This window comes from Coturnix japonica, chromosome 11, assembly GCF_001577835.2.
Source record: "Coturnix japonica isolate 7356 chromosome 11, Coturnix japonica 2.1, whole genome shotgun sequence".
Taxonomy (NCBI): domain Eukaryota; kingdom Metazoa; phylum Chordata; class Aves; order Galliformes; family Phasianidae; genus Coturnix; species Coturnix japonica.
The window spans coordinates 8,653,772-8,666,288 of NC_029526.1; the positions used below are offsets into that span (position 1 = coordinate 8,653,772).

A 12,517-nucleotide genomic window follows, 5' to 3' on the forward strand; every position below is an offset into this window, starting at 1 on the left:
TCATCTGATAAGAGCTTTAAAGGAAAAAATACCCTTCAAGATTTGACTATTTAGGGACAATTATTTCCCAAACAAAGAGAAAAAGAAACTGTGCTAACAACTCATTGCCACTCTGTGCTCCGGGATAACTGCTTGCTAATTAGTAACGATGAGAGAAGTCAGTGCACGTAGATAAATGCCAGCGGCTTGTTGGTTTAGAGCCAGCCCTAAACCTAAATAACCCGGTACCCTCTATTTGCATACAACAGGGTAAATATTTCCTAGGGAAACCTGAAACCACATGAAACCGGGGGAGTTTCACTGTGGAAGAAACCAGTTCTGTGCGTACAAACAAACACCTTGAGGAAGCCGTGCCTGCCAAGTGCAGGAGCCCATTACAGCTGTGTAAGGATTTAAGGTTTACAGCTGTGTAAGGATTTAGTTTTACAGCTGTGTAAGGATTTAGTTTTACAGCTGTGTAAGGATTTAGTTGTAAGGAGTTCAACCAGCTGTGGATCTGTGCTGTCACAAGTTCCGAATGGAACATGAAACTGCTTCCCTTGTGAGGTGCCTCTGTAGGCCGTAGGTAGATGGGCACCGTGTCCAGTGTTTGCCTTTATTTAGTGCTATTAATTGCCGTTAATTAGAGTTACATCCCGTTTCCACACGGCTGTGCTGGGCTCTGTGGAGAATCTCAGCCAGCTCCGCCCGCTGAGGGCCGGGCCATCCCAGCGCATCACGTGACCCTGCGTTGACCCGCGCGAGCTGCCGTCGCGTCAAGATGGCGGCGGACTCGAGTGACGGCGAGGAGGAGGATGTGGTGAGCTATGGGACGGCGCTGCAGCCCCTGCAGGAGGGTAAGGGAGCCCAGCGAGCCCGCCTGGCCTCCTCCGCCTTTCTGAGTCTGTTTGGGTGTTCTGAAGGATTGGCTTGCGAAATAAAGCAGCCTGGCCCTGTGCTGGGAGCGGCGGGGCCTGTGCTGCCCGCGCGGGGCTCGTTTCGCGGCCTGAGTTTGTCCGTGCCTTGCTTGGCTTTCATTGTAACTTCTGAGGCGAGTGCAGCTCTGTGCTGTGTCATACGTTTGTGTTCGACCCAACACAAGCCAACAGGCAGCGAGTGTTGTTTGGGAGCTGTCTGCTGATGGTAAAGAGGTTTTGTTGCCTATCGGGGGCTGGAAAGCAGTAGGGGGCTGTGAGAAGAGAGGTCCTTCTTAAACAGAACGATGATAAACCATGGTCTGGGAGCGATGGTTTTTGTGGACCAACCCTTAGAGAAACAGTAGTGTTCAATTTTATTTTTAGCCAAGGCAGGGACTCTCAGTTCTCAGTAAATGGTGATAATGCTGTTGTATGTCTGACTGAGATTGTATGAGAAGGGGATTAGGCCTTGTCAGTGTGAGTTCATTACCAACGTAAAGTACAGTTGAATGCCTGGATCCTTCGGAAGGTTCAGTGTGGGCTTCACTAACTTCCCTTGATGAATGGGATGTGTTTCGAATACTATGTTTTGTCAATGGACAGTTTCAGAGTAGGTGCTATTTGGTCCTGTTCCTAATTGCAAGGGAAGAAATGGCTTCTGGAGCAAGTAGAGATTCCATTCTTTACATAGTGTTATGACTTGCTTTCTGATTTATCTCATTGTAGGTGAACGAATTAAGAAGCCAGTTCCTCTTCAAGAACAGACGGTTAAAGATGCAAAGGGGCGATATCAGCGTTTTCATGGGGCGTTTACTGGTGGATTCTCTGCTGGTTATTTTAACACTGTTGGCACTAAGGAAGGTGAGATACTTCTGTGTCAGCTGGGAAGGGTTGCTTGATGACTGCAATGTAACATCAGTGAAAAAGAAAGAAATGTCATTGATTATTTTTTCTCCTGCTCTTTGTTATTATGTTAATACTTGGAACAGGATTTTTGGAGTTTCTTAAGCTTTGTTTCTCAGACTGCAGCTCTATGAATGTTCTGATGTATCCTTTAGGTGTAAGGTTCAAATGTTTGAATTGTTTTCAGATGCTTTGTTATAGTCTGCAGTCCCTCACTTTTGGTGGTTTGCCTCCTTTAAAGGATGGACGCCCTCAGCTTTTGTATCATCGCGGCAGAAGAGAGCAGACAGAACCGTTCTTGGACCAGAAGACTTCATGGATGAAGAGGTAAATTTAGAAGGAAATAGATCTCTTTTGGAAGTTGTTGCCATGATTGTAAGTTTTTCTGGCCATGAAAAAATAACTTAAATAGCAAAAACTGTGGTAAACTTAAAATTAGTTCATGAGTTCCTTGTTATACTCCAATGTTCTATAGGATATTTAACAGATTCACTTAGGAAGTTCACGTAATCTCAGTATTAAAAAACCCCAATATCTCGAACTTTTCTTTTTCTCTTATCATGAGATACAAATGCTTTCAAAGCTGTTTAAAATATGACCATTTGAGTTACATAGAAATCAACTATCTAAATGTCTTGAAAAATGTTGCCAATGTAAGGGCTGCACCCTGTTTACTTTACTGTTACAGTAAGTAGTTCAGGGAAAACATTTTCTAATGTAATTTTTCTGTTTTGCCTGTCTTTTCTAGGATCTTAGTGAGTTTGGGATAGCCCCTAAAGATATTACAACCACAGATGATTTTGCATCCAAAGCTAAGGACAGAATAAAAGAGAAAGCTAGACAGATTGCTGGAGTAGTTGCTGCCATTCCAGGAACTAGTGCATTTGATGACTTAATAGGACCGTCAAAGTAAGTAAACTGAAATAAAAGTTAGCTTAGAAATTCCTTTTGCATTGATAAGAGAAGCAATGTTTGACTGGAGTAATTCATGGAAGAGGCTGCAAAGTCTGCAGTGTTGCCTTTGCAGAGAGGCCTCCTTGTGGATGTTTTTGTATGTGCAGACTTGTGCCAGGCGCACACTTACAAACTGATGCAGCATATATGCAAATGTTGATGCATTCAGATTTTAATTGAAAGTATGTTACAAAAGCACACTCTAAATTGGTTTAACTTTCTGTTCTATTTTGTGCAATGTTAGAATTGTGATTTGAGTTTTTTATTTTTGCTTTCCTTTGTTTTCTTTCTAGAATAACAATTGGGGTTGAACTGTTGCGAAAAATGGGCTGGAAAGAAGGACAAGGAATTGGACCACGAGTCAAGAGGAAGCCACGTAGGCAGAAACCTGGTAAGTTCACTGAGGTGCCTGAGCTCAGTTGTAGAAAGCTACATTCACACACCCGTTAGAAAGTCCTTTTTAATCCTTCCTTTTATTTAATCTGTTTATTTAATCATAGTGAAATTTGGTAGTGAACTTTAAATTAATTGTGATGCTGTTGCATCTGTTACAGACCCTGAAGTGAAAATATATGGCTGTGCATTACCACCTGGGCTGTCAGAAGGTTCCGAGGTATTGTACAGGCAGAAGTTATTTGTTTTCTTATGTATAAGTAACTTATGTACGTTAACACCCTTTATGGAAAACTTGTTGACGTTTTAAGCAGAACTTTAACACAGTTTAAAGTTTTGTTAAAGCATTTGTGAATATTTACCATGTTTATTATGAGAAAGGTTGAGTGTAATTACATTTGTTCTTTTGTTACCTGGGCATGTGTAGTTCATAAATAATTTAGTATGTAGTTACAGAAACTTGAACGTGCCTGGTCTCATATTAACTAGATGTTGTAAAAGCCAAATATACAAAACTTTGTTGTTCTTACATACTTCTATTTTGTACAAGGATGAAGAGGATGAATATCAGCCAGAAAATGTGACCTTTGCACCAAAAGATGTCATGCCTGTCGATTTGACTCCAAAAGAGAATGTCCATGGACTTGGCTATAAGGGTTTGGACCCCTCACAAGCTTTGTTTGGTGCGTCTGGAAGAGAACACCTTAATCTGTTTGCAGCTGATTCAGAAGACCCGAGTAATTTAATTGGTGATGTGAGAAGCAGCAGACAAAGAAAACTAGGGATCACAGGCCAGGTAAGGTATTGTCTCAGGTACTTCATTAGTAGTGTTGCAATGGGAGGCACCTCATCATTGTAGACTTATTGTAAGAAACTGTAAGCATGGTTTGAAAACAGGTTTAGGAGTTTATCTTTTCCTTATTGTTTAACTTGCCCATATCTTCATATTAAATAAATCCTTCCAACTCTTAACCATGTTTGTCAATGTTTTTAAAGAGAACTAGTAGGGTAAAATGAGTGATTGAACTACGAACATTCTTGCCGTACTTTGATTAGGGAAAGTTGATATTGAATATGATTTTAGTTTGTTTTTTTTCCCAATTTTACTGAATTCTTTCAGTGATGCTGAATCTGGCAGAGGGCTTTTACTTTCTTCTGTTGTATTTGTAGTTTTTATGTAGGAAGAGCTCTGTCAATTTATATAATTCTGAGAATTACACTCCATTAATTTTCATACCTTTTTTCCCCCTCAATAATTTTAACAGCACTTAACCAGACTCAAAGTCTGACCTCTAGAATTAGGCTGCTGTCCTCACCTTGTACAGACCCAACTTATTGTTACACCCTGCGAGGGGCTTGAAACGTGTAGGATATGTTTGCTTCCTCCCAGACCCATCATCACCGACTTGGGACCGCTTGGTTTTCTTTATGTGAAGTAGTACATTTTTCCCAATACATGTATGTACATTGGACACCTCACATACTGTAGGTGGTAACATACAGACATAGGTGTGTTCCAACAAGTGACTTAAAATGTAATTCTCACATTTTTGAGTTCTCATTACTTTTGTTTGAAATCTATTGTAGGCTTTTGGTGTAGGAGCTTTAGAGGAGGAAGATGACGATATTTATGCAACTGAAACGTTGTCAAAATATGATACGGTTCTAAAAGATGAAGAACCTGGAGATGGCTTGTATGGCTGGACAGCACCTAAGGAGTATAGATCCAAAAAAAGTAAGAATTGTAGTTGTTTTGAAAGAGTTTGTGTCGTCTGAGTTTAAGACACATCCATCTTTTCAAATACTTCTAGTAGATTGGTATCTCCTAGCTGTGATACCTGGAGCTTTGTCTTAGACTTCTCGGAATATTTATGTGTTCCAATTCTGGAAATAATTATTTTAATCTTCCACTAATGCCAATTTAGATTAAGTGTCCAAATAACATTTTGAGAAGGGACAACATGTGCTGCTCCATGAAACACAGTATTCAATTGCACTGAAAAAAGAGGTTATTATGACATATGGCTGCAAATATGACTCACTACTTGTAAATAGATTTATTTAGATAAATTTGCTGATTTTCAGACAGCAACGTTCATAAATTTTATCTCAATTCTCTATTAGTAGTGCAGCTGTCAAGTGCATGGAATAATTTAGTGATATCTAAAGCAGCTGCTGATGTTTGCTGTGTGCAATTAATGGCACTTAGCATGTTAGATGTGCATGATACCGTTGTCTCACTTGTAGCCACGTTCAGTTACATCCCATAAAATGTTCTGCAAAACGTGAAACATTCAGGAGTGTTCTTACAAAATGTGCGTGTTTTCAATATTGACCAACTCTGTGGTTATTTTTGTAGGGTCTGAAACAGAAGTTAGATATATAGGCAAAATCTTGGATGGCTTTTCCTTGGCATCAAAGCCATCAGCTCCAAACAAGGTAAGCAGATAATGACATTTTTGCACTAAGAATTAACATTTAAAGCAAAGTTGATATGTGAGATGTGTGTATTTTACTGTGGGATAACACTTGTTATGTTCTTCTAAATGTAAGTTGTAATAAGCAATGAAGATTGGTGAAGAATGGAGATAAAGGACTCTGAAAGACATGAAAATACATTAAGCTCAGAAGTATTCAACAGTTTGACTAAATCATACATGACTTCTGTTTTTAAAAATGCAATCAGGAGCACAGATTCTCAAAGCAAGCGATGCATATTAAGACTGCTTAATTTTTGCTGCTGCTTCATGTGCATGTTTTTCTGTTTGGCATAGTATATATTGACAATATATACAGTCTGTTCCAGAAGTTTGTATTACTGCTACTTAGTGATGCAGTCTAAAAGAATGTGGTATCTCCTTCTGGTGTTATTTGTAAATTGTGGGATTTTTAGATTGAAACTACATTTCTCAATCCCATTTCTAAAAGTTTAATAGAAGTTTATATCTTGCTCTTGTGATTGTTTTGTTTTTTTCCACTTCTTTGTGAAGATTTATCTGCCACCTGATCTGCCACGAAATTACAGACCAGTCCATTACTTTCGGCCTGTAATAGCAGCTGGGAATGAAAACTACCGATTACAAAAGGTGTTAGAAGAATCAAGTGGAAAACTGGGGAGTGACAGTGCACAACAAGGCAGGCATGCACTGAATGCGTCTGAGAGAAGGGAACAACTAGGAGAGACTGTTCTAAAAGGTATTGGTAGATGCAGACGTGCCTTTCCTTGTTCTTTAGGTCCACAATTTGTTTATTTAGCAGTAAAAAATTGTTCCAAACTTGAACATTGCTCTAATGTAACATGTATGTTTCACTTGTGTTCTTATGTACAATAATAAAAATTATGAAGTAATATAAGTATGTGTAAATAGCCGAAAAGGTGCAGTAGTGACCAACAGTTTTCATCTGCCTTTTCTGCCATTATAGTGTGTGTTGTTGCAGAAGAGCATTTTCTCTGTGTATACTCAGGCTTCCTACTCCACTGAAGCGTCAGAAATAGTTGAACTAACTTTTTGTTTTCACTTACTTCTCACTTCTGCTTTTGGTCCTAGGTCCAGCTCCTTCTGTTTTAGAATACTTGTCTGAGAAAGACAGAGAGAGACTCAAACAAGTAAAGCAAGCATCTGAACAACAAATGAAAGCAAAAATGTTGCCTCAGCAGCCCCGGAATAGCAGATTCCAGCCAGCCTCCCCAAATGATGCTTCTCACAAATGGCAAATGTTGCTGGGGGGACAGTTAGCAAACGCTGGTTCTAGTGACTTCAAACCATTTGCAAGAGATCCAGAAAAACAAAAAAGATACGAAAGTTTTGTGAAAAGCCTTAAACAAGGAGAAAAAGGTAATGAAGAGAGAAATCCTGACGTTTTTAGTTTTCTCTGAAGGAGTACTTTTTGTTTTTGCTTGCTCTGTGTTTTAAATATTTGGTGAAGCTTTGAATTTAAACCCTATTAAATTAGGGTTAAAGGATTAAAAAATAACAAGCAAAGAATCAGCACTACAAGTAAAATTGTGTAAAATATCTGTCTTGCATTTGGCAAATGCTTTCATTTTGGCTGCTGTGAAAAACTGCCTCTACTTGTCAAGGAAAAATACAATTGAGGCTAATTCTATCCTTAAAATAAATATTCAGGAAATACTTGCAAGGATGATTGCCTTTTTTTTTTTTTTTTTTTTTCCCTTGAAAAGCATCAAACTTAGGTAAGGTTTAATCTCTACGTATTTATTTCCTTAACTTACAGTAGATACATTGGAGCGTTACTTAGACCCAAGTATGACTGAATGGGAACGAGGGAGAGAACAAGAGGAATTCTTCCGTGCAGCGATGTTATACAAGTCCTCCAACTCAACACTGGCATCCAGGTTTACCCGGGCCAAATATGAAGATGATGTCGACAAAGTTGAAGTTCCTCGGGACCAGGAGGTATATGTTGTCATGGTATTTTAGTACTTTGAAACTATTTATTGCCTTAACGCTGCCTTACAAAAGTATTTTTCTTTAAAACTCCTTTGTAGTTACATCATAACTACATAACATCATAATGCTTTGTTGCCTGTTAAGTAAACCTTTGAAAAGACTTAATGCATGTAAAGCAGTGATCTGTTAAACTACGCTGAAATGTTTATCTGTCCTGTTGTTAGTATGACAACAGTAATGGTTAATTCATAGAGTTGTTACACAGCTGACCGTGTTTGACTTTTTCAGAATGATATTGATGATAAGGAATCTGCTGTGAAGATGAAGATGTTTGGCAAACTCACAAGAGACAAGTTTGAATGGCACCCTGAAAAGCTGCTGTGCAAAAGATTTAATGTTCCTGATCCATACCCTGAGTAAGATGATTAATTTAGAAGTTCTTACATTTTTGAACACTTCTTGGAAATTCTGAGTTTTCATAGTCTTGAGGCTTCATGTTTTCTTTTTGTATTATAATAGATGTATCATAGAATCCCCTAATGTTTTAATTGGCCTCATAAAGCTCTTCTGACAAAATGAAATGCATATTAAGTACTACTGTCATTTGTTGTAGCTAATTGTGCATAGAAGACAGTAATAAAAAAACACTGATATTTCCCTGCAGGTCTTCCATTGTTGGTTTACCAAAAGTGAAGAGAGACAAGTATTCTGTATTTAATTTCTTAACTCTGTCTGAGCCTACCACATCTGTAACACAAGAAACAAGTGAAAGGAAACAAGAGAATGACAGTGTGAGCAGTAAGTCTGGTGTTTTACTTAAATTGTGTAGCTATAAAGTAGTGGTATATAGAAATGGTTTTCTTTGTTATGGGGAATGAATCCATCCATCTGGCGGTTTGTTGGCTTTGGTTTTGTTTTTTCATAAAAGAAAAACAGGTATAAAAATTGAAAATAAGAAATGCATTCAATGCATTCAATTCAGACATAAAAACTAAAGTCAGTGAGATGATGCTGATGTATTCCACCCAGGAGGAGACCTTTATAGGTCAAATATTCATTAAAAAGATAAAAATTATCAAACCAGGGTGGAGAAGCAGACTAAAATAAAATCAAGTAGGTCATGAAATGCAGTAGAATTTGGCATGTGAGTGATTTGAATGTTTGGGGCTTTTTTAGAACCAAAGAAACCTTCAAGATGGGACATATCGGATCAAGAGAAGGAGAAAAAAGATTCTATCAGTGAATTCATTAGTCTTGCCAGGTCAAAAGCTGATCTTCTGCAGAAGCCCCCAGTGCCAGCAACAGAAGAAAGTGGAACAAAGGCAACTGAAACGCTTCCCAGCGAGGTGGGTTCTTAGAGGTGTTGGAGTATAAAGGAGAATGACTGTAAACCTTGGAAATAATGTTGTGTACTGTATGGATCGGTTTAATAAAGATTAGTTTGCCAAAGGACTGTCTCAGGGTAAGGAAAAAGGGAGATTGCTTTTGAAAGAATTTCGAGGTTATAAAACTTTCAGACTTTCACAAGGGCAATAAGCATGGATATACTTGAAGTAGCAGCTTAAGGACAGATAAATTGTCACTTGCAGTCTGGGAGTTGAGTTCAGCACTTTGTACCCACTTTGCTCACAGGCACAGAATATGTATGTGTCTTTTCTGCTTTGAGGGGGAGGATACATACTTTGCAGAGATAGGAAATGTTTTCATTTTGAATAAATTTACTCTGGTGTGTAAGTGAAGTTTGAAGTAATGAATAAGAATTTGTAATAATTTGGGATCTGTTTTCAATTGAGCATGGAGCACAAATTTCATTACTTGTTACAGGAAACAAAGCTTAGTGGTCCAATGGATTGAACTAAGAATTAGTGAGGTTGTAAACTTCTTATGTGTTGTGATATTTGATTGGTTAGTCAATACATCCAGCATATTTGAAATTATTTTATTGCTTAACTGATCAGAGAGAGATTTTTAGTTTCTTGAGGCATCTAAATGTGGTTCATTACACTGCTTTGCAGGTAACTAATGAAGATAAGGAGCAGGAGCAAGAAGAAGAAAGCAGACCATCCATGGACTTATTCAAGGCCATCTTTGTGAGTTCCTCAGATGAAAAATCTTCTTCTGAGGAAGAGAGTGATGAAGAACAGCAACCAGATACTTCAGTAATAGATTCAGAAACCACCAGACAAGCTGGTCCTCCTGATAGTTCTTCTTCTAACATACAAGGTAGTCCTTAATGCGTGCTTACAAAAATAAGCATCTTGTAAAAGCTTTCTTTATGAATTAAATACTCCTGGGATTGCTAGGACAGCGTTACACTCTGAACTGACTTGTACAATAGGTCTATTTTTTGTTTAATAAAAAAAAAACAAAAACCCACAGAACAAACAAAACCAGAGGCAATATGGTGAAATCATTCCGGATGTCAGTTGTGCAGTTGGCCCTGGCAATCCATGGAGATAAAGGCTGCTGATCAGTAACTTTCTCTGATAATTCTTGAAAGAAGTATTTTCTTTCAAATGAATTGAGTTTGTTTGTTTGTTTGTTTTTCATAGACAGCGTGGCTATCAAAGATGAGCCTGGTGTTTCTTCATTGGCTACTCTGAAGCAGGAACAGAATGATGCAGAAGAATTTGGCCCAAAGTTGCCTCCATCTTTTTCTTCTGGTAGGTTCTGTAGACTTGTAGCGTATAAATTCTATGTGTTAAAGAAAAATATACATACATCTTTAGTAAATGTTTGTGAATCAGTACCTTACTACTTACATGTCAGGTCAAACATGTCAACACGCGCTTAGTTTCCATGCTGTGAGGGACTAGCAGGAATCTTTTTGCCTGTACTAACTTCGTTGTAGTTCCACAGAGTCAAGGTTAATGAACTGTAATGGAGATATAGAATGAGCATTGCAGTTTCCTTATTAATGGATTGAAAAGGTGTTTCGTTACAGTAGGAACATTCAGTTAGAAGTTTACCCATTTCACACCTATTTGAAAGCTTTTCTTAAACCAGCCTGTTACATTAATATAGAATTTAAATATAAAAATTACCTTTTTGTTGTTGTTTGTATTTTTTGTTTCTGCGTTTGCTTTGCAATTCAGGCTCTACGTGGCAACAAGAAACAGTGGTGCCAGCAAGTTCTCCAGGGCCTAGTAAGAAAGAAAAACATAAAAAGAACAGAGAAAAACACAAGACTAAGAGAGATCACAGACATAAAAAGGAAAAGGTATTTAATTAAAATAATTGATTTATTGGTTCTTTGATCAAATTTTCTTGTGATTTATTTAGTGTGTTTGAGCTGGAATAACAGATTCTCAGGTGATTTCAGGCTGAAATCTGAGAACATTCAGCTAAGTGCTGCTTTTCCCATTTATATAATGTGAGTACAGACAGAATGTTAGTGTTTAATGTTTGATGCTGAAGATGGAAGATGTCAGACACATTCTGAGAGCTGTGTATAACTCACAACTTCTATATAAACGAATAATCAAATTCTTGTTTTGATGAGGTTGAAGTGTTGGAAAGAGATGAGTAGTTTTGGCATTTATTTTTCTTTGTTAGCTCAGGCTGGATAGTGCCCCAGCAAAAGTCATTGTTAAGTATTTCAATTGTAGTGTCTATGATTAAACTGACTTTTGGAGACATTTGCTTTTTTGTTGTTATCACCTTTCAGAAGAAACCAGCTCTTTCAAAATGAAAACTGTGGTATAATGAATTGTTTTTCTTTGTACAGAAAAAGAAACACAGGAAACACAAAACCAAAGGAAAACACAAGAATAAAAAGTCAGAAAAAGACAGCAGCTCAGATACTACAGACAGCAGTGACAGCCTTAGTGATATAGATTCTACAAACCTGTCACCTAAGGAACTTCTAAGAAGGTAAATAGTTGACTGAAGTACTTGCAGACTTTACAGTGGATAAATGAAACCTCAGTGTAGGAGTTTGCAGTTCAGTAAACTTATTCATAGCAAATATGGATCAGCAGGTCTTTCTTTGTTTCTAAATCCTGATAGTTTGTTTAATGAAGTGAGGAAATGTTGCAGGTATCTTAAGCTGTGGGGTAATTCATTTTATAATGGAGGCCTGTAGAGATAAAAGGGTCTACACAGAACGTTATGTTAGTTATCAGGGTTTATAGTTACAGGTGAATGATGCTTTGAAGGAATTCAAGAAATGCAGATGGCGAGTCATATTTCCATGACTTTGTCTACTGTCTTTACTTGGAAATGTTGGAAGCAATGTTGTCTGCTTCTGAATGTTTAAGTCAGCTTCATTTTGTTGATAATCACCAAGAGATCAGTTCAGACGGATACACTGTATGGCTTTGATACTTGTGATGATTCTGTGCTTTAGCAAGGAGCAGTGCACAGAGTAGTTTGACTTTGTTTGATAGTTTGGAAGTCTTTGTGTTTGCTGTGCACTGAGATAAAGTGTTTTTTATCCAAAGTCATTGATATTTCTTAATTTAAGGTTAAAAAAAACTGCTCAAGTAATTAAGTATTCTTAATGATGTATGTGACTATTTAGTCTGTCCTTTTTCTTTCTTTCTTTTAGATTGAAACAACTTCAGTATTGAAGAGGCATCTTCATTGCTGTGTGATTTTTAGATCTCAAATTTTTGATCTCCTCCATGATGGTAGATCAGTGATGTATATATGTACTTTGAAGCATTGTAGATAATGTATTCATATTGAATTTGTTTGAAAGTAAATGTTTATATGTTTATTTTGTGATGTTTCATAGGATTAAAATATAATGATTATGGAATGTTGAAAAAGACCTCTTCCGTGCAGCATAATGTGAAATACTGCAGGTTCTGTCTTAATTAACACAAAGCAAGATATTTTAATAAACCAAGTATTACAAATCATTTTTGTACAATAAATCATAACCTCAGACCTTTATAACCTTAGATCTCTCAAGAAGGATGGCAACGGCACAGAGCTGCTCCGCGGTGGTTTACA

At 37.5% G+C, this 12,517-nt stretch overlaps 1 protein-coding gene across 1 annotated transcript; it reads left to right on the plus strand.

Moving 5' to 3' along the window:
- Positions 1-525: 525 nt before the first annotated feature.
- Positions 526-12,420, plus strand: GPATCH1 (G-patch domain containing 1). The gene is made up of 20 exons (XM_015873933.2): positions 526-836; positions 1,623-1,757; positions 2,041-2,126; positions 2,548-2,708; positions 3,047-3,144; positions 3,308-3,366; positions 3,697-3,942; positions 4,734-4,881; positions 5,506-5,585; positions 6,137-6,341; positions 6,695-6,982; positions 7,383-7,564; positions 7,847-7,974; positions 8,223-8,356; positions 8,735-8,904; positions 9,574-9,781; positions 10,111-10,221; positions 10,654-10,778; positions 11,286-11,431; positions 12,108-12,420. Exons 1-20 carry the CDS (start codon positions 761-763, stop codon positions 12,127-12,129), a joined length of 2,808 nt encoding a protein of 935 aa, XP_015729419.1. The 5' UTR covers positions 526-760; the 3' UTR covers positions 12,130-12,420.
- Positions 12,421-12,517: the final 97 nt, after the last annotated feature.